The sequence below is a fragment of the Squalius cephalus genome (genome assembly GCF_949319135.1).
Source record: "Squalius cephalus genome assembly, chromosome: 20".
Classification (NCBI taxonomy): domain Eukaryota; kingdom Metazoa; phylum Chordata; class Actinopteri; order Cypriniformes; family Leuciscidae; genus Squalius; species Squalius cephalus.
Genome location: NC_137141.1, coordinates 30160248 through 30183189, shown reverse-complemented (window position 1 = coordinate 30183189; position 22942 = coordinate 30160248). Strand labels below are relative to the sequence as shown.

The window sequence follows — 22942 nt, the reverse complement described above, 5'->3', positions numbered from 1 at the left end:
GAAAACCGAACTACAAGTGTGAACACCCTAAGAGTGCTTTCACACTAGCACTTTTGGTGTGCACCATAGACCAGGGGTGGGCAAACTTTTTGGCTCAAGGGCCACACTGGGTTTTAAAAATTTGACAGAGGGCCGGCCCAGTAGCAGATTATGAAGCACGATCTCATGAAAGTGCGTATCTATACCACAAATTTTATTTCTCGTGCCATTTATATGCCAAAAATGTTTGTTTTTTTTGTTTGTTTTTTGCGTGCATGCTACACACTGTAAACCCCTTGGTTAGGATTAGGGGTGTGGAGTGCGTGCCTATTACACGCCATAAAGTGCATATCATATGCACACGAAAACATATTATGCACTACAAATACAATTCGTGGTATTCGCACTTTCATAAGATCGGGCTGAGCAAACAGACAACGACAACAGATACATTTTTTTATGCTAGATATCCCCCATTTAGCATGTTTTGATGTTAATTTTTAAAGATGTTAGATAATTATAGCCTATACTTTTTAAATATTGTTTATCCTTATTATTATTTAATGGCCTAACAGTAAATTAGAAACAAAACATCTGCAAGTGTACACTTAGAAGAGTAAAAATTACAGGTTACGTTAATTCAACTTTATTAAAACTGAATGGCAATTTGCACTTCCAAAAGTCATACATTTGTGGAAATAAACGATTTTAAGAATAATAAAATAAAACATAAAAGGCAAAGGGAGATCAGAACATTTAATGGAAAAAAAAAACGGGTTCTGTACATGGCAGACAGGGGAGCGTAGTCGAAAGCCGGACGATAAAGGTCGGTAAACGGAATCGGGCAGGATACATTACATCCACAAATCCAGAGGAGCAAAGAAAGGAAAAACTAAGGTGTGCAAGCGGTTACCAAACATTTTTTTTCTCATTGAGTTTCCAAAAAAGGAAAAAACATTAACGTGCAACAAGTCTACGCGCTTAAGTCGCTGTCTGTTTGGTTTCCATGGTGACGCGTCATTGCTTGTTACGTGACACACCGCAGCCACAACAGCGCTGAATGAATGATGATCTGCTTTTATGTCATTTTTCCTTTTTTACATTTGTTAGCTATGGCATGCAATATCTGATATTCCGATTGTCAAATATATGCAACGCATATATATATATATATAACGCAAAGTATTGCAAGAAAAAAGGCAAAATTAATGCGATCTTAAGACAATTTTTTTAAATACTCGGCGGGCCGGATTAAACAGCCTAACGGGCCGCATGTGGCCCGCGGGCCGTAGTTTGCCCACCCCTGCCATAGACTGTAAAGGTGTGCACACGGTTTCACCTGACGTCAGAGTTCGGTTCGTTTGGATGATGTGATCACTGTTTTTCAGAACTCGAGTGTGCACTTGCAAACCGTACTCGAGTCCGCATAAAAAGGGTAGTCTCTAGGGTATGGTTCATGTGAACTCCAGTATGGTTCATTGCTGATATGAATCGCAATCGCACTAAATCACGGAAGGGAACCAAACCGAATTTGTTTGCTATTGTCGTTTGATTCGATAAAACAGTTTGTGTGTGTGCGTGACTGGTGCACACTGCAAGCAGAGAAAATGTATATCTCATTTCTGATCGCCTTGGACTCCCACGTTCTTTAGAAAGTTTGCAGTACATTCCCATCTGATAGATGCAAGTGCCGTTATGCGCTGTTTTTTTAAAAACAAAACCAAAGGTTCGAAAAACAAAATTAACAAAGTGAGATGAGCAATGCTGGGATTTTGTCGCCTTCTCCTGCGCCGTCGTTACCAAGAACCAGGGTAAACAGCTGCGGCTTTGAGGATGCAAACGCACTGTGGTTCAGACCCAAACAATACAATGTGAATACAATCCAGAAAGCACAGGGGGAGCAATCGAACTTGGGTTTGGATCAGGCAATCGAACCAAGTGTGAAAGCACACTAATAGTATTCATGATAATTATACCAATTTCTTAGAATGCTCATACTATCATTATAATGATTATATTTCTAATAATGCTAATACTATTTTAATACTTTGTGAAGTTTTAATGAAATAATTTGCATGATGTACTGATTAATTAATAAAACTGATCACAGTTAATTGCATATATTAATATTTGCTAAATAGTAAGTAACATTAATTAACAGCATTTATTTGCTATAGGGTTAGGGTTATTATTATTTTTATTACATTTTCTATGCAATAATGCAGTCAAGCATGTTTGCATAGGCCCCGTTTACACCTATCAGGTGTTAAGATGCTTTTTGGTCAATCGGATCACAAGTAGACGAGGGAGACACATACCCGTTTACACCTGGTGATTTAATCCGTTTCTTTTGTCCACTTTTAACCACATCTGTCCTGATTTCTTCAAGGGAAGGGTCAATGGGCAGGTAAATGTGTGTGTTTTTTCAGATTTTTTGATCGAACTGCCAAAATAAGCTCACGCAATTTACATATAAACACGAACGGAGACGATGGAAAAACATACGGAGAGCAGCATTTTTTGTTTCTTGCGGTATTTTGTGGACAAGCTCAAAACATTTTAGACCTGGATTTAGCGTCGTCCACTTGTGATCCGATCGACCAAAAACGCATCTTAATACCAGGAGTAAACAGTACTACAGGGACACTAACACAGCATGATCCTACACAGCAGACATGATAGCAGCAAACAAGCCTGTGATGCTGCACGCAAGTGTCACTCTCTCACCTAATCACTGACGGGAGAGAGAGAGAGGGAGACCCAGGTGGTCCTACATGTTTTGGAATGAAGGACGTGTCACATGCCTTCCTTCAAACAGACAGACACTCCTAAAGAGGTCCGTGTCAAGCCCCCTCCGAGGAATAAAGACAGGAGGAGGAGGACATCAAGCGACTGTCAGAGACGGGAGGATGTGATATTTGGTACCGAGGACCCCTACCTCCAGATAGCACCCCTGCTATAACCCTTCCTCTGACGTGTGCTGAGGGTTAATTGTCTCTCAGCGGGAGCAGAATCAAGGGTGCGGGGGGTCCGCACCTTCACTGAGCCCCGTCTTCCTCGCCCCCCTCCTCAGCGTACGCGAGCAGTAAAGAGGGCTAGAGAGAAGCCGATATCACCAAGAATCCCCCCGCCTGCTTCTGACAAGCTATTAGTCCAACCGCGCGCACACACGCACGGCCTCGTCTCGTACGAGACAGGAAAAGAAAAGCGGGGAAAGGCAAGTAGTGTGCAAAAAAGCGGGAGAAGAGAAAAGAGAAGTAGTCAGCAAGTGCGAGTTCCACACACACCATCCTTCCTCCTTTCTTCCATCCGTATCCTTCTCTCCGCTCCCCTTTTTCCTGACTTACTTTGCTTTCCCTGCGAAAGCTCCATTGTTCCCCTTCCCCTAAGTCTCATCAGCCTCTTTTGTGGCCGACTATCACAGCGGCAGGCAGAGGCGCGCTGGAAACGTCTAAATGGTATCATGGCTCGTGATTAAGCGCGCGAGCTTCGGCGGTGCCGGCGCTGCTTATGAGTCAGGTCTGATAAGGCGAGGGCCCTGCTCTCTACTCAATTTCAGATACCGTTAATGGAATCTGTCTTGTGCGATTGTAATGTGAGAGCGCCTAATTTGCCATGGAGCTTGAAGCTGTCAGCGGCGAGGGATTGCGGGGTCAGGAGGGAGCTGGCAGCCGCTTGGCCCGCGGCGTGTATCTGTGCCGCTGAATAGAGCAGCTCTCCGCCTGTCACTTAGCTGATAGGCTGATGAGGACTCTAAGCCACTCGGCACAATGAGGAGAGGGCCATACTGCCTCGCTTCCCCCCACCACCACCCCCCTTTAATTGTCAAGCCCGCTAAAATTTTTCAAGCCAGTGTGTTGGAGACCGGGCTGAGTTTTTTTTTTTCCCTCTGCCGCTCTCTCTCTTTTACGTCTTCCCAACTTTTTTTATTCTTTTCCTTCATTTCTGTGTTCTCTGGTCTCAAACAGACGAGGCTGACCCCACTCGCTCATCCTTTCATCCATCGTTTCTTTTTACCTCGCCTGGCCTTTTGTCCCATCTCATTCTTCTCAGCTGGAGTCCAAGTCTGAGTCAAGTCTCAAGGCTTTTTTCACAAGTCGAAGTCAAGTCCTAATTTTAGATGCATTGCAGGTGAATCTGCAATTATATTATGGTAACCAGGAATTGTTTAACATCCAGATTTCTGCGCCTATACAATTTGAAGCATACAATCTAGCATGCTTTATGTGGTGAATTTCTACATAAAAGCAATTTTATGACACTTTTTGTGTTTTTTCTTTATAAACAATAACAAGCAACATTTTATTTTAGTGTCATAGTTAGACGTTACATGTGCATACTATAGTAATAACAGTAAATTATGCATAATTACAAGCAACTAAACCTACAGTAAGTACATGCTTTTAATTAATATTACACAGTACTTATAAGTAAAGTCAAGCCAATTAAAATGTATGTGCTTTTCACAATACATCATTTCAAAGCAGCTTTATGATGATGTTATTGTTTGTAATATTTTAATAGCTTAGATTAGAGCTGGGTGATAGCATAGTTTACATTTTGTATGCTAGTATAGTTTAGTATAGTATAGGCTATTGTAGAGTTTTTGGGACAGATTTTGCAGGTAATTGCATACATGCGTCATTTGCCCGTGTGTGTCACTTCATATCCGTACACTGAGAAAAATACTCTGGCCGTGGGTAGCATGAAGATGAAAGTTTGTCACACAAAACAGAAAAAATGACCATGGATCATTCATAGCGACAAGCATCTGCAAAATGTGCAGAAGAAACCAATATTTTTTGGTCCATCCACTCTTGATATATGATACATATACACCATATACTGTATACACCAGTACTTCAGATCACAAACATTCAGAGGAGCACAACCAAAACAATATTCTTCCTCAAGATGCTATTTTATTTAACGGCTAAAGTTGAATAGTGTAGCTTTAAAGGTGCACTCAGTGTGTTTTTGTTTATGCTTAGCTGGTCCCTAATTGTCCCAGTAGTACCAGTGGATTTGGACTCTGTACTGACACCTATTGGTCTGGATGTATTCACATTTTGCAGATGATAAAATTAAGCAGAAGAATAGAAAACCACAATGATTCTACTTTACTTTCATTTAGACATTAATAATTGGATACCACAATGATTCTGCTGTACTTTCATTTGGACATTAGGTTTCCTAAAGATCACTGACTAATTTTGCAATTCTTTCTTATCTTTCTACTTATAATAGCCCATTGTTTTGCTCTATTGTCAGCGCAGACTTATCTGACATAGTTCTTTGCTGTGGCTTGACTTTGATTAACCTTTAAAATGTTGTATCTTGTAAAGGGATACGTTACATCCATCCATTGATCTGCCATTTTTTCTGGTGAAATTATTTGTGAAACATAAGTAACTCAATCGATGCAACATCCCACAGCATAACACCATCACTATAAAAATGTTTATTTAATTTTTTTTTTTTTTTTTTTTTTTTGGGATGGTAACAAAAAATGTATTTAGCATTCTAATCGAATTGATTTTCATTAAAAATAATTTAAATTAAAATAATACAGATGATTCAAATTGATTCATAGATTTAAGAATTTAGAATCTGTTTCCTTACCAGTTTATTTTGCAGCATAAAAGTGAGTGCACACGCACTATGGTTTACGTCATGTCAGAGAACATTGTAAAACCATTCCTGATTTGTAACACCCTAACTCGGGTGAGAGTCCTTCACTGTTGCCTTGTGTGTGCTCAGGGTGGCGGGACCTGGTCCAGGGGCCGTCCTGGCTGGTGGAGTGTTTGCAGTGTCCAGGCTGGTATGGCAGTGGTCGGTCGTGGCTGAAGTCTTTTCTCTTAACAACTTGTTTGTGGGCGTCCTCTTCTCCCTCTCAGCCTGTTTCCACTGTGCAAAGAGTGTTCAGCAGAAGAAGAAGGTACGACAGTCTAGGGATGCACTGAAATTAAGATTCTGGGCCGAAACCGAAAATTCAGGATGGACTTGGCTGAAAAACGAAACCGAAAATAAATAATAAATGAATAATCAATGAATTAATCAAACTTATTTAATAATCAACACTCAAATGGCTAACTGAGTTGTACAAAGATTTAAATTGCTGTTTTTATATCAACTTTTTACATAACAGAATAGTTTCTACTCCAGTTTGTTGATGAAATATAAACATTTAAACAACAATAAACTGTAATAACTTGTTTTCATGACAGCTTTATTCAAACATGCATTAAATAATGAAAACATCACTAACAGGTTAAGTTAAAATATAATGAATATGTAATACAATGCATTTATTTAGCAAAATGCTCTTCTATTGAGTTATTTTTTCTAGCTAACTAATGAGTTTATGGATATTGAATAGCTTTATTGAGGTAAATGTAACGTAAAGTTTAATTGACGTCTTTCCCCGGTTTAAACACTGAGTGAGTGATTATGTGAGACAGGATTCATTTAGGTAACATACCTTCTGGTGTTCACCCATGTTTATTTTGTGCTGTAACTAGTAGTAAAGAGGAGATGATCTGTTTATGTGCTCTTGATCCATGCTGCCGCTTGAACTGAGGCGCTACAGCTGTATTAGAGAGCACCAAAACGACATTTACTGTTTGAATTTCCTAATAAATTTGACAGTATTTTAAAGTTGAGATTTTGCTTCATATTAAAAGTTACAAAGCACAAAGCTTTTTTAAATTATTGGATGGCAGGCGTGCTACAAAAATGTTGTGAAGTTTTGTTCATGCATCATCAACAGAAAAAACAGCACAAACTAAAAGATATTAGAAGAAACCATATCATTAAAATCGAGAAATTAATATTGTCGATCCACAGCTAGTGTCTACACAGCTAACTGTTGTAGCTTATCCATGGTTTGTGCACGAAATAGATGCTGAACACAGTCAATACGTGCCATCAGATTAAATGTCTGTTTCGGTCACTGATTTTAGCCCTCCTAAACCATTTGGATCAAAACCAAAAATAGCTGTTTTGGCCGGGAATATTCGGTAGCTGAAATTACGGTGAATTCCTACTACAGTCCAAACCATTTGATACTCAGTAATGCTGAGCCTGCTTGAGTAATGCTCAAGGTGTAAGGTGCATTCATGTATTTTTGTTTTGTTGCTTTTCTCAGTTTGCTCAATGGGGGGCGCTGTTCTGTGGGCTGAGCCTGTGTAATCAGCACACACTGGTCCTGTATGTGGTCATCATAATTCCCTGGGCCCTCCTGCACCTCTACACTCATAATGTAAGTATTGATAATCACTCAGCGGTACAGGGTTCAACGCCTAATTTGTCAGCTTTTCACAGTAAGGTAATAGTAGGTAATAAATTAATAGTGCAATTTAAAAACCTTTTATATTTGGTGATATCATTCCCTTATGCCACGTCATGTAATAAATAAAACAGGTCTAGAGAGATGTACATTTAGGTATGGTTTTATGCAAAATTTTGAAAGCCATAAAAAAGGGAAAGAATTACAGTATATAAACAAATTACTATGTATTTTAAATCAATTTATATAACAAAAAAAAAAAAAACTTTTTGGTGTTTAGTTTGGTATTAGTGTCTATTTGAATAGTTAAAAACCATGAGATTAGTATTCATAACTGAAGATCTAAAGGCACTGGTACTTACAGTTGAAAGCAGTGCAAAGCCATAGAGGAAATTGTTCCCAGATGAGTGTGTTGTACAAGTGTTATGTCCATGTATGCAAATTTGAACATTTGGCATTTGAAAGAATCTATCCATTACAAGTGACATGTATTTCCCACAGGGTTTGTCCTTTATTGGTCTGGTGTCTTTGGGGATGTGTTTCCTGGCTGGCTTTGTGCCCTACATCTACCTGCCCATTTCCTCCTACCTCAACAGAGCTCGCTGGAGCTGGGGAGACCAGACGTCTCTCCACGGCCTCCTCACACACCTGCTCCGAGCTGAATACGGCACCTTCAGTCTGGTACACACACGTTCATTAGTCTTTTATCATTTAAAAAAGATTAAATACAGTATATGTACTTGGATATGAGGTTTTCATGCTGTGTTTATTTTCTGAAACTAATGCACCACATGTGGATTTCTTTGGCTTCAGGCAAAAACAGATGAAAATTTGAGCCTCCAAAATATGTTACGGTGAGTGTAACAAAATTGATTTGATGAATGATTTTATTTTAATTTCCAGAAGGAAATATGAGTTTGAGAATTATGTAGTGGCCAAAAAACAAAACATATCTCATATGTTACATATCATATAAAAATATATGCAACAACAGGAACACAAAAGTTGTGATTCACTATGCAAATACTACAATGATACAATTGTTACCATTTAGGGGCCATTTACACCACACCATTTTCAACTAAAAACTGTCAACTTTTTATGCATTTAGGCCGTTCATTTTCATGACAACAGCGTTTTGGGGGCCTGAAAACGTAAACTTTTGAAAATGCTAATTAGCGTATATGCTATTACGTGTTTAGTCTATAGGTGCATAGTGCTTCTTGCAACATGACATCGCCAACTACTGGCCTGGAATGAATAATACAGTGTTTTTAATCGTTTTCACAGATCCGTGCAAACGGGGATCATTTTGACAACGTTGCCGTCTGTATGCGAAAAACGCAAAGGAAAAACTTCGTTTTTAGTACATTGTTATCATGTAAATGTTGCAGGATTGTGAGAAAAATAATAACTGTTGATTATATCCCTTGATATTGTAACTGCAATTATGAATTGTAATTTAATACTAAAATATTACTATAATTTTATATTAAAATACTCATTTTGTGCAAGGCAACAGCTCACCATATCATGTAGCACTTTATTTTACAGTCCTGTTCCCCAAGATACTATGACTTTATGATAGTAATTACAATAACTGGGTATTAACTAGGTTCTAACCCTGATTTTATACATTAGTAATGTTGGAATGTAATGTTGTAATCAATACATTTCACAATTAGTTCATCTTGACTGTGAGATTTTCAAATGTCAAATCTTAAATCTTAATTTATTCAATTTATATACATATTTACCTTACTTTTTTCATGATCAACCAAGAAAAAATTTGTTCTGTGTTATATTAAGTATTAGCTTTAATAAAGACTAATGACTCTGTTAATACCCCTTCCATAGCCTTCCCTCTAAAACAGCAAAGCTGAACCTGCTAGGAATAACAAATCTGTTGTGTTGCACTGGCTTTGAAATGATCAGTGATGTTCACAGCGCTTCTGATGACGCTAGTGTAAGACATCATGCGAGGCTCGGGTCGTCTCCTCAGCCCACCCTCATCAAACGTTTGGGTGTCCCCAGAGAGACAGCTTAGCTTATGTCCCGCTAGTACCAATCAGCCGTTTCCCATCACCCCCCACAGCTGCCACATAGCATGATGGACAGGTGAGAACGAGAGAGGGGAACACAACAAGCATGTCACAGCATAAACCTGCCATAAGGAGCTCAAACACTCTCTCTCTCTCACACACGCACGCTTTCACACGACGCTTAAATAAGCTGTCAGAGAGAGATGGGTATTAAGGCACAGGCACTATCTCTTTCAGCGGGGAAATTGGCCATTGACTGGGTTTGGGATACAGATAGAAGGGAAGGCTGTCACAAAACTGCACTTAATGTTGAAAAACACTTTCAGACACTCTCACTCACTCACAGCACTTTGAGTTTGAGTCTCTGTCCATCACAAAGACATAGTGGGTGTATTGATAAGTGTGTCTCCTGTGTCTCAGGGCTCAGTGGAATCACTGTGTGAATGATCTGTCTTCCCCAGTACTAGCGCTGACAGTTCTAGGCATTTTGCTGTCTTCCCGGAGCAGGTAAGACATAACTGAATGAGATCTGACCATCAGTTGAATGCTTAATGCCACTGAAGTGAAGAAAAGCCACACAATCTGATTCTGAAGTTTAGTTCATGTGGAGAGACTGCTGTAAAGGTAAACACTAGGGCAGTGTGCAGCTTTCAAAACGTCGCTTTGGTTTTTTGAGCGGTCCAACATTTCCTCTTCTGGCTCAACCAATGGCAGAACTACCAATTTGTCGGAAACCTGTTTGAATTGATCTTTTTTGCAACTCCATGTGGTGCTGCTAGTGGCACAGATGTTTAACAAGGGGTTGGTTAAATTTTTAAATGTTTTTGAAACAAATGTCTTATGCTCATGAAAGCTGCATTTATTTGACCAATAATACAGTAAAAACAGTAATATTGTGAAGTATTTCTACAATTTAAAATAATTGTATTATATTTTAATAAATATTTTTAAAGATTTATTCTTTATTTAGATTATAGATAATGACAGGAATAGAAAGTTCAAAAGAACAGTATTTGTAGTACATACCATTATAAATGTCTTCACTGTTCTTTTTGATCAATGTAATGCATCCTTGCTGAATAAAAGTATTAATTCCTTAAAAAAAAAACTTACTGACCCCAAAATTTTGAAAGTGTATATTGTTACAATGGCTAATTCTGGTCCAGTAATCGGATTGGAGAAGTGGTGTTGAAAGTTTTAGTGTTTGTAAATGTAATTATGGCTGTAAAATACAATAATTTAATAATTTTTAATAATTAAATAAAATAATTTAGTTTTACTATTTTGACTAGATTTAGTTATTTCATTAAAGGGATTATTTATTACTCACCCTCATGTCGTTTCAGACCCGTAGACTTTCGTTTATCTTCGGAACACAAATGAAGATCTTTTTAGTGAAATCTGAGAGATTTCTGTCTCTCCATTGACAGCTATATAAAAAGTTCATAAAAAGATTGAAAAACTAATCCATATGTATTGAGCGGTTTAGTCCAAATTTTCTTAAGAGACTCGATAACTTTATATGATGAACAGATTGAATTTAGGCTTTTATTCACATCATTCATCAACTCATACATCAGATATGGTAGCAACAAAGTGGTAGTTGCGTAGCTGTCAATGGAGGGACATAAATCTCTCAGATTTCATTTAAAACATCTTCATTTGTGTTTCAAAAATGAGCAATTAATGACATTTTTTCATTTTTGGGTGAACTATCCCTTTAAACATGTCGGCATGGATAAAAGCAACAAATTAGCTAACCATAAATGTTCATTACTAGATATTATCTTCTTGTTTATAGAACTGAATGAAAGCAATATCAATATCACATTCATTCTGATATTCAGTACACAAGCAATTATGTTCATCTGATATTACTTAAAGGGATAGTTCACCCAAAAATGAAAATTCTTTCATCATTTACTCATCCTCATGTTGTTCCAAACCTGAATGAATTTCTCTCTTCTGTTGAACACAAAAGCAGATATTTTGAAGAATGTCAGTAACCAAACATTTGATGGACACCATTGACTTTCCTATTTTCCTACTATGGAAATCAATGGGGTCCATCAACTGTTTGGTTACCCATATTCCTCAAAATATCTTCATTTGTGTTCAGCAGAAGAAACAACTTCAGGGCGAGTAAATAATGACATAATTTTCATTTTTGGGTGAACTATACCTTTAAAACTCACAGGCAACTGACTAATATACATACCAATTGTTTTGCTGTCATACTGTATATCAAATGTAGTTTCAATGTATTCATATAAGTCAACATCATCATCATAATTTTCTTTTTTACTGTATGTGGCCCCCAGACTGCACTGTGTTTTTGTCTGGTTGATTGTCACCATGGTGAGCATCTACTCTGTGTTCTTTGCCTGGAGAGCAAACCTGAACATTGAGAAGCCTCTTCTCCTGGGAGTGGTGAGTTCAAGTTTAAGACACAGTTCTAACAATTATGTCTTCTATAATGTAAGATATTTCACTTCAATGTATGTACTGCATGTGTAGGTGGAGCGCTTCTGGCTGCAGGCTGATGCTGGGGTGTGTGTTCTGGCTGGTCTGGGTCTGAGCTGGGCTGTGTGTTGGCTGAACGGGCGTCTGAGTCGGGGGACGGTGTGGAACACAGGAGCCTGGATACTCACTGCAGGCCTCATCTCACACATGATCAGCTCAAACCACAGGTGAACCGTTCACACACAGTCACTTACACAGGGTGCCAGTGGACGCTATAAATCTATTCAGACGTCTTTTATTTACCTTTCAAAATTTAAAATACCTTAAATGCTTTTGAAATGGAGATCTTTTTTATTTATTGGAAAGACAAGAGACATTTCTATTAAGGCAGCTTCACACATGATGGCTAGAGAAATTTTTTTCATACTGATTTGTTGAACAGCACAACAGTAAGAGATTTTATTTGTGAAAGTGTTCAGACGAGAAGGTTTCTGATAATTCGCTTTTGTCCTCATTTAAATGTGTTCTCAGAAAGTCCCCATGTGGCCTTTTACATGAAGCGTTTTGTGTATGTCTTGGTAAATATGGCTAAGCATCTATAATGTTATGATAGATTTCTATTTGAAATAAATCCTGAACAAAATGTATCAGGGTTTCCACAAAAATATTAAGCAGCACAACTGTTTTGAACATTGAAAACGCAGCAAAATCTGCAGATTAGAATGATTTCTGAAGGATCATGTGACTGAAGACTGGAGTAATGATGCTGAAAACTCAGCTTTGATCACAGGAATAAATGACATTTTAAAATATATTAAAATACAAAACAGTTTTTTAAAATTGTAATAATATTTTACAATATTTTGGTCAAATAAATGCTGCCTTTGTGAGCTTGAGAGACAGTTATGATATTGAATATCAACAAAAGGCTAAAATATCAGTTCAAACATTTTGTATAATTGTTTGGTTTCCTACATAGAGCTGTTTAATATATAATTTCTCGTATTGTCTCTTTTTTGAAAGTTTTTGTGATATTGACCACCTGCCATTAGCCCTTACTTATAGTATTTATGTCCATTCCATCTATTGAATTCAGCCATGATTTCTCCCCATAATCAGTGCAGAAAATAAAAAAGCATAAATATCCATTTTTTTTATTGTAGATCTAGATTAGAAAATCCAAACAAATGTAGATATCATGTATTATTTGCTGTCAAATACTGATTATTTTGCAGTGGGCCTATCAATGTGCAGTACTGCATTATTTTGCAACATCTCAGACTCACTGAACCTTTGAACGTTTGAGTTTTTTGTATATTTGTGGTCGATCATCCAGACCATGGCAGTCACTCTCTGAATTCCTCATTTCCTCCATGCTTCAACACACATCAAAGCAAAAGCTCTCTTGCACTCTTCTGCAGCTTTGACTCTATGCTTGATTAGCCGTCCTGGCCACGCTAGTCATGCAGATTAAAGCAGCCGAGTTCTGTGCTTGATTAGACATCCTAGCCACGGCAGTCATGTAGATTAGAGCGGTGAGGTTTGGTACATCGCTGACACAAACTGGCGCTTTGATCAGTGTTGAGACTGACGCTCTTGTCAGCGCTCATCACACCTGTCCAAGACTGATTACAGCCGAGAGATGTTCCACCTCATCACTGCTCACAGAGAAACACAGGAACTGACTTCAGAACAGCTGGAAGAAAGAGAATGTCATGGATCCTTACACTTTTGTGCAAACTCTTCAGAGTAAACATCACTGCTGATGTGGTTGAAGCATTTGTGAATAAATGTGCATGTACTTTTACACAAACATTTGTATCACTTTCAGCTTGCAAATTTCCTAAAGGTTCTACAACAAACTTTGTTTTACTAAAGACTTTAACAAACAGGCATTATTAGCCAAAATTGGGATTTCGGAGGTTCAGTCATTACTAAAATCTGCTGGTGACTCTCCACAATTACACATAAAAGAGCAACAATTACTTATGTAAACCCTTTTGTTTACCATATACACACATTTTCTATGAAGAATAAACAAATAAAAAGTCCACGTATGTTTTCCCCCTAAATTAGTTCTCAAAAGAACAGTATTTAATCATATTTTTTGATGTACCACAATGTATAAATGAATAAATAAACAAAAGGGGGTTGCTAGGTGGTATTTTTAGGTAGAAATGTTCACCTAAAATATTGATAAAATATATTTAAGATAATATTTTAACAATTTTCTTTAGTTTGCAATAACAATATAAAAGGCAATTGTTTAATTTATAAAGCAATATGTAATTTTGTTGTCTTTGAAATATTTCATTAAAATGTGTTATGTAAAGCAATTCATATTTATATAATATTAATACATACATGAAAATATTTAGATTTATATTGTAGGAAGAGCCTCTCTTAAGAGGATCATATTTGGCACAATATAATTTATATTCTATTATAGTTTTTATTCAGATTTGAATCTGCTTTTTAAAAATATTTATTTTATATATTTTTTTTATTTAGTAATTTTAATGTGTTTTTGTCATTTTAATTTTTTATATATCACTACTTAGCAATAATTAATTTTTATTTATTTCCATTTATTTTAGTTGAACATTTTTGCAACGTTTTTTCTTGCAAATATTTGTTTATTTTATTTAATCTTTTTCAATTAGGAAAAAGAAAAATTGTAATAGTAATTTTGGTTTTAAAATTTAATTTTTTAAATAATAATTTTAGTTTTTATGTAATGATAACTCTGATTCAGGGTCCTTGGCATCAAAGAGTAAAAAAATAAAAAACTCTGCTGTTTATAGATAATTATACATTATACAAAATGCTGTTGTCATGCAATTTAACCCCTGACTGCCACTCAAGTGTTTTCATGCTACATTTTATACTTGGTATTTTCAAAGTGTTTTTTTCTGTCTGTGTGTGTGTGGACAGAGAGTGTGATCAGAGCGGTAATGACGTCGTGGACAGGTTTGCTCGTGAGGTTGTGATGTCATTTCCTGAGGGCTCGTTGGTTCTGACTCGTGGCGATCTCCCGGGAAACACGCTTCGCTACCTCCACTACTGCCAGGGTCTCCGGCCCGACCTCAGCCTTGTTGACCAGGAGGTCTGTAATCCAGCATGTCTCATTTATTTCAGCCATATATATACTACTCTATCACTGTTTTTCAATTGTAAACTTGTAAAAACTGTCATTATATTACGCAGATGATGACATATAGCTGGTATGTGGCAAAACTCCAGAAGCACTTGCCTGGAGTCACGTTTCCTGGCCGCTGGTGGGATCCGGTCAACACCACAGAAAAGAAAACGTTCAGCATTGAGCAGTTTCTCAAGCACAATCTGCAGTAAGATTAACACACATTGGTCTATGTTCACATTCAAAGGCCCTCAATGTATATATCCACTGACTTTCTCATTTAAATTGTAATTTGTGTATATTTTTACTATTGCTGAATGCACTGGAGTTTAGCAAACCAATTACACATCTTCTATTAGCCCTTATACCACACTGGAAGAGCAAAGCAAATGCTCAATCTGTTCTGCCTCCCTCCACCAGACGGCAGTATTTCCTTGGTAAAGCTCCCGGCCTCTGAGAGGGGGGCAATAAACACGACAATCATTTCCCTGGGAAGCAGAACGGAGAGAATAAGGAATAAATACTTGAGAAAAACAAGCAGCAACCTGCTTGTTTAGTTAAGAGAGACAGTTGCCAGGTGTATCCCATGATTTAAGATCTGTAATGGCTCTAACAAAACAGACAGGCTAAGAAGCTTTTACTCAGTTTCTCAGTCTACTTCTAAATACTTCAATTTTTATATTACATGTAATAGTACCTGTTTCTATAGTATCTTTTTCATCCATTTTAATGTTTTTTTTACTTTGTTCCATCTAGGCTGGATTATGCAGATAATGAAAGTATAGATTTATACTTTTTATTTTACCAATTTATTTTAGTTTTCTTAGAGTGCCATTAAACATGTTGCTCGGTAACAAACAGCAGCCAAACACTCGGTTACACTTTATTTGAAGGTGTCTGTGTTAAAGAGTAATATTAATTAACTATGTCTACTTACTATAGGGTTAGGATTAGGTTTTGGTTTGGGGTTAGTTGCATGTAATTATGCATAATTTATAGTTATTTCTATAGTAACGACATATAATGTAAAATACAGTATTACCAAACACTCTATAGCAGCAATTTTTAATAATAAGTTAAGTGTTAACATTATAACAACAACAAGCAATGTTACTGTTCATTATATACAACATAAAGAGATCTTTGTTTTATGTACCTTTAATAATGAATATATATCGCAACTTCATTTGCGATTTGAATGTACATTAACTGTTGATCAGTAGGTCATTATTTGAATGTACATAGATCAGGAAAGCATTATATCATGTAATAACATGTGTTGTTATAGTTTAACTAATGAACATTATTCCGAAGTTTTACCCACTCATTAAAAACCCTGCACTCAGAGCGATGCCATGTTGTTCTGACTGATGGTCAGTCTTTGCTCTGGGTTTGTCTACAGCAGGCCTGTGTTTGTATGCATCGGTCTAACCGAGGGTGACCCCAGCTGGGAGAGGAGTTTCTCTCGTTGGCCCTGGGGCGTCTGTGAGCAGTTGGTGCCTGTCAAGACCCCTTTTGACCCTGAAAAATGGGCGCAAAAAACACTTGACCTTTACAACTGGAGCCAGCCACATGACAGGTAGCACGTCATTTTTGTTTGTGGTTAACTAGGGAATGACTTTATGACCTTGTAGGCCATAATATGTTCTGTTAATATGTAGATTGAAATGTTTCCAGCTGAAATGAACACTAGATGCAGTAAAATGCCAACAAATTTGATTCAGTTTCAAACTAATTATAATTAAAAGAGCAGATTATTGATAAATTAAGAGTTACATTTGTACAGTTCCTTGCACAATACTATGTCATGACCTCAAAACACTTTTACCACTGTGCATGATTTTTAAACTAATACATTTTGACATTTGCATCACATAACCAGCTCCATATATGGCTTTTCTGATGAGTAAACTTGCTCAGTAGCTCACATGATACAGCATTAACCGTTTAGCACCACTCACCGGGCATCTCATTTCCGAACTGCCATGATACATACAACAACCAACATAATAAAACAGTCAGAGAAAATTGAACAAGCTGTTTAGTGCCAGTCACTGGACATTTCACACTGAAAGTGTCGTAAAACATGCTACAAGCGTCGCAATGTCATTTTGCCAAAATGTACCCACTTTTTTTTTCATAACACTAGGGCAGGGGTTTTCAACTGGTTCTGTGCCAGGGACCACCATTCTGACTAACAAGTAATCGGCGGCCCACTATTGTGTGTGTGTGTAGTGTGTGGATTCCTTTGTCAGATAGCACAGTCGGACGTCGAATTGAGGAAATGGCATTTTTACAAAAAAAAAAAAAAAAGAGTTTGTCATGTAATTTTGCTGTGTACTGAACCTATTCACTGCTCCATCAACGTTTCATGCCAAATCGCTATATTTCCTTGTTTAAAATGTACTGCAAGATGCAGTTTCTTTCCAAACCGCGATAAGCGCCGAACCTATTTTTAGCCTAAACGCGATATATCCTCTCGACTAATCAGAATTCTCTCTCTCTCTCTCGCTCTCAAATAATTCGCCTCATTCACGCGTCCGCGCCGCGCTAAACGCCTCATTCGCGCCCCAGGACCTCCAGATGCGCGTAAACGCGTCTTTACATTGACTTGACATGAAAATCACTTGCGCTAGACGCTCTATTTTCGTTTGGTGTGAACGCCACTCACTCACTCACTCACACAAGGTCATGTCGTGATTTGTTTTATGTAAAGCGGACAATGGTTCTACTTTTTATGGGTTCGACACTTTACTGAATGCCAATGTATTTATTACATTATAAATACATTGGAAATTTTATGGAAAAAAGTGATTTTAATAGTGAAATTACGTAGGCTGGAATGCATGTCACGGACCACATGCAATGCCGCCGCGGACCACCGGTTGAAAACCCCTGCACTAGGGTGTTTAAAAAAAAAACGTCATCTGCAGTGGAGAAAAAAATTATATGGCTTATAGCGCCTCTTGCGAACGAGTCACCGCAAAATTTACTTGGAGCGTCGTATTCTAGGTTTAGCAGAAATGTAGGCAGAGTCACGTGTTTCACGTGATAATATCTACCATGATACTAAATAATTACTTTTTTCATGTACCATAGCTTTCAATTGATACATAAGTTTGGTAATTCCATGGTGAATGTCCATAAACATGGCTATTAGTACTTTTGGATACTTAAAAAGTCCATGGTCCAGTTGTTTTTAACCATAGAATAGAAACGTTATGATAATGGAGAGAATAACTACTATGTAGTTCCCTACATAGGCAAGATGGTCAATTACACATTTTGTCAAACAGCCAGGTTTGGCTCAGCTATGCTCCGATTTTGTAAAGTAAATAAATTATGAGGTTGATCAAAATTCAGCTCCAAAACTTTTAATCAATGTTTCTTAACTCCAATGTCAGCTCAGCTTGTTGCCTTTTTAGGGCAGTATACTGTAGAGAACTGGTATAGCCTGTGGCTAGAATTGCTTAGGTTATGGGTTCGATTCCAAGGGTACACACATACTGATAAAATGAAGCATGTGCCCAATGAATAAATGCATATGTAAATAAACGTTTGAAATGATACTAGTCAATTTACCGTCAGGTTCATCACTAGTCTGAGCATCATTACCAGGTGCGGCCCAGCATTATTCTCACCCCTCATGCATCTCCACTGAAGTGTTTTCAGTCCTCATCGGTATTAAAGTGTACTTAAACACTGCTCTGACTCCATGCTGTGCAGACAGCCTTCGTTTCCAGCTTCAAAGTCGTTATTAGTCCGCTGACCCCACCCTAATGACTTTCTAAACTGCGGCGTGTCAATATCTGTGTATAAAGTGAAATTAGTTCTAGTCTCCAGCACTGAGGCTCTCTGCAGCCGGCTGGTATTCAGCAAGTTAATCGGGGTTGAATGGTGTGACATTACTCTCCTCTCACCCACTACAAGCGTGTCCATCCCTGCCTGCCAGCCAAATATTAGCGGGGAAGTCACACGCTAAAATATTCCTTTGAAGGAGAGGCCGCACGTTTATGAGCGATGTAGTGGAAAGGAAGAAATACAGAAATATATGGGTCGTTCACCAGAGAGACAGAGAGAGAGAGAGCTTCCAAAGACAGGCGAGGTTGAAGATCAGCTGTTGTATGGTTTGAAGATATGCAGAATATATGATTCGCTGGATTATTGGCTTGTATTTCAAGTCTGTACTCGACAAGACTGCTTTGATGCCATCTGAATATACATAAAAAGTAATAATGCTTACAAAATTATTTCTTTCAAAATTACACTTCATCAACTTGTTATTTTATGAAAGGATCACATAGAGGAAGCTTTGGCGTAATATCCAGAAGATTAACTAAGGGTGTGTTCACACTTGTAGTTCGGTTCGCTTGGTTCAGATCAAAAAACATTTAGTTCTGGTCCGCTTGGCGTTCACATTGCCATTTTTAACACCAAACCTAAATGCATATGGATATGTTCACAACCTGACTAGTCGGATTTTATTATGTATATATTTCTTACCGAACATCCAAAACAATGCTGTGTGCTGGGCTAAATGCGCTCGATGTGTGTGCGTAGCTTACATGTGATGGGATTTTGACCAGCTGAGAACTCGTGAAGAGCTTATAAAATGTGTAAAGGACTCAAAACAGTGGCAGGAATCCCTCCGTCTCACACAAACGAAGATCTGCTGCGAGGAGACGCGGTTCTGACACCTGTACTGAGCATTCTGTCCTTTTTAGGGTCACATCTTGTGACATCATGTTTCATTTTTGGTTTGTTTACGTGTATTTGATCCATGTTGCTTTCATATTTCATTTGAACCGCACCAGAGTTGGTTTGGAAGCGGACTGAGAACCATCTTTTCAGCGGTCTCGTCTACTTATTTGGTGCACCAAGGTTCGGATGGCAGCGTTCACACTTATTCAAATGAACCGCACTAACAGAGCAATCGCACCAGGGTTAGTTTTTAATCCAACCAGACATGCAGAGTGTGAACACACCCTAAATAGCAAATCAAATGACATTACATAGATTTTGTTTTATTCCACCCTATCAGCTTCCACCCTGGCTCCTGGGAGAGAGTTGCCAATGAGGAGATGTGGCAGGCCAGGTAATACTGCCCTCATCGCTGCCAGATTCATTGTTCGGTCTTGTGTTTTAGTGGCACGAGACCTTCATATATAGCTACATGTTTATACTTAGGTGCTTTTACTTTTTAGGATGAAGACAGCCTTCTTCCTATTTGACCTGGCTGAGAACATGGAAAGAGAACAGCAGGCCCGTCTCTATGAGCTGTCTTACTATGTGAGTAGGAAATTACATCATACATTTTTGGGATTACAGTGCTTGCAAAACAGCGCTATATAAATGTCTCAGTATATTCAACTTTTTCTTCTTAAAGTCGGCATGAAATGAAATCCTTATTACCCTTATCCTTTTCTAAATGCATGTTAAATGTCTTATTGTGAGCAATTTTCTTTTTTCTTGTTTTGACCTTGTAATGTTTAATCAAAATGTCATAACTGGACCTTCCAGTGAAAATGACAGACTTCGTTCTGGTGACGCATGTAGGACTTCTCCAATTTTTTCAATTCATTTAAACCCTGCCCCTGCAAGCTTAAGTTCATCTTCGTCTATTTTTGATAGCCCCATATCTCAAAATCCAATCAACAACCGATACATAAAACCAAGCAACAAATGTTTTCTTCTTTGATCATCTGTTTTATACGGATGCTTGTTTCTGCCACTGAATAAAAAATAAAAAATGTAATTGACTTACAATCTCACAATTCTGACTTTTTTCCCCGCAATTTTGAGTTTATGTCCTGCAATTCTTACTTCTTTTCTCAGAATTGTGAGATATAAAGTCACAATTGTGAGTTATCAAATCAAATTCTGAGGGAAAATATATCACACAATTCTGACTTTACAACTCTCGCAATCGTTTATATCACACAATTCTGAGAAAAAAGTCAGAGTTTCGAGATGAAAACTCTTTTTGAGAAAATGTGATGAGGAAAAGTCAGAATTGTGATATAAAATATTCACAATTACCTTTTTTATTTTATTTTTATTCTGTGGAGGAAACAAGCTTCCGTGGATTTATTTGGGTGTGCATCACAATTTGAAAGAGAAATCTGTCGCTACTTGCATTTTTTATGACTTTAACAGGTTTTTGTAATTTGGTTTAAACTCTTTTTTTTGTTGTTGTTGATAATTTCAGTTAGGTGTGCATTTAACTTTAAGTTTGAAGATTGAAAGTCTCCATTTGGCACACTTTGATAGAATGTTCACCATCCAAAATTCACTCAATAGAAATGTGCATGTTGAATTTTTTCATGTTTTAATGTCAGAAAACGATGCACACTGAGCATCATTACAGCAGCAAAGCAGCACTAATGCAGCATTATACACAGAATCAAAACCTAAAACCTAAGCTTACCTAAAACCTTTAACACTTTTCTTTTGCTACTACCTTACAAGCTCTGCTATTACCTTCAGGAAATGAACATGTATCTTATGTCACGTGAGATTATTTGTAGACTAAATGCAGTTTTTTAAAATCATGACAGTTGGTGATAAAATGTTTTCTATAATTAATGTTAACCGTTGATTCAATGTTTTGTTTTAAAAATCTTTTAAGTCTTATGCAAATAACCTTTTAAATCTTATACAAATATATAATATAATATATTAAAAGGTTTTTAAAATACAACATTGAGTCAGCAGTTAACATAAATTATAGACGACATTATCTTTAAGTTAAATTAATTGAAATCTTTGTGGTATTTTTTTATTAACAGCTGTATTGTCAAATAGTGGATGCCCAGGTCGACTACCCAGCGAATTGGGATAAGAACCTGGCTCTTGCCGCAGAACGTCTTCTCCAATCAGGGGGCAGAGGTTACGATCTGGATTCCCTCCTGAGTCGCAGCATCCGCCACTTCAGCCGTTACCTTCAGAGAGAACCCACCGATCCCCAGAGCAAAGCCATCCGCTCCATCATCACACACCTCAGGAAAGAGCGGGACAAACTCAGAGACAGACGGAAGGGTTGACACAGGAAGTGACAGAAATTGTCTAAAACAACTCAGAGAGCCTTCAAAACACTGAAAACACCTACGACACATAGGTGTAGATAGCACAAGAAGGTAAGAGGGAGGGTTATAAATATAAAGAGCCATAAAGAGAAAATACATAGACCATGTTTAATGTGTATTTTACACTGAGATTCATCTCACAGTAAAATGAACTCAAAATGCTAAAATGGGTCAATATGTCAGAGTTAAGATCTTTTATATTGTAGGGTATGAGCTACTTATCCATAACCGCATCATTGTAACATTCATTTAGTTTAATTTCATTAACAATATGATTTATTGGTCAGTTTTACAAAAATCAGGGATTAATTATATTTCCTCAACATGCTAAAGTCAAACACCCAAGACCTATTGTTTTTCATAGAATATGGCTGTTGTTATTTCATTGTTATTGTTAACCTTAGCCAATTTCTGTCCTACATGAGGAGAATTTCCACAGTGAATGTAAGGGACTCAAACTTCTGAACTGAATCTGAAGTGAAACTCTAATAGAATTTGCTATATTTGTGTGTGTGTGTGTCTCTTTTGTAATAAAATTTCACACTTTCAATATGTTAATATCCATTGAGTTGATGATCAAAGGTGTGCTGAACCTCAAATCCCACCTCTATCAATCTTTCCCTCTCTTCTCTTTTTGAGTAATTATTCTTTGCCCCCTGCTGTCAGGCATGTCTCTCTCTCACTTTAGGATCACAAAGGTCTGAGATTGAGATTGAGGGAGGGTGGGCACAACCATAAGAGATTAAGAATGACCCATTAATCTGGGACAGATTTGAAAATGCAGCATCCTTTTCCCTGTCTCTTTTTTTTCTGCTTTGTCTCTACCCCATCATTTTCCAAAACAGTTCTAATTCTCTTTAATGCAGAGGTCTTCAACAGTCCCCTAGGGAGCCCGCCAACTATTATTTGTTTCTGAACAATTATTGAACTCTACATTCTGATTGCG

General features: G+C 37.5%; 1 protein-coding gene across 1 annotated transcript in view; it reads left to right on the top strand.

Annotated features, from left to right (window-relative positions):
* The window catches only part of tmem260 (transmembrane protein 260), a 40006-nt gene extending 17454 nt beyond the window's left edge, over window positions 1–22552 (top strand). Inside the window, exons 4-16 of the mRNA XM_079853766.1 lie at window positions 5740–5917; window positions 7127–7240; window positions 7769–7948; window positions 8081–8121; window positions 9730–9816; window positions 11631–11739; window positions 11827–11999; window positions 14707–14878; window positions 14980–15119; window positions 16314–16490; window positions 19953–20006; window positions 20116–20200; window positions 21700–22552. Of these exons, the coding sequence (XP_079709892.1) occupies window positions 5740–5917; window positions 7127–7240; window positions 7769–7948; window positions 8081–8121; window positions 9730–9816; window positions 11631–11739; window positions 11827–11999; window positions 14707–14878; window positions 14980–15119; window positions 16314–16490; window positions 19953–20006; window positions 20116–20200; window positions 21700–21954 (1765 nt within the window). The 3' untranslated portion in view covers window positions 21955–22552. The remainder of the gene's footprint in view (window positions 1–5739; window positions 5918–7126; window positions 7241–7768; window positions 7949–8080; window positions 8122–9729; window positions 9817–11630; window positions 11740–11826; window positions 12000–14706; window positions 14879–14979; window positions 15120–16313; window positions 16491–19952; window positions 20007–20115; window positions 20201–21699) is intronic.
* Window positions 22553–22942: the final 390 nt, after the last annotated feature.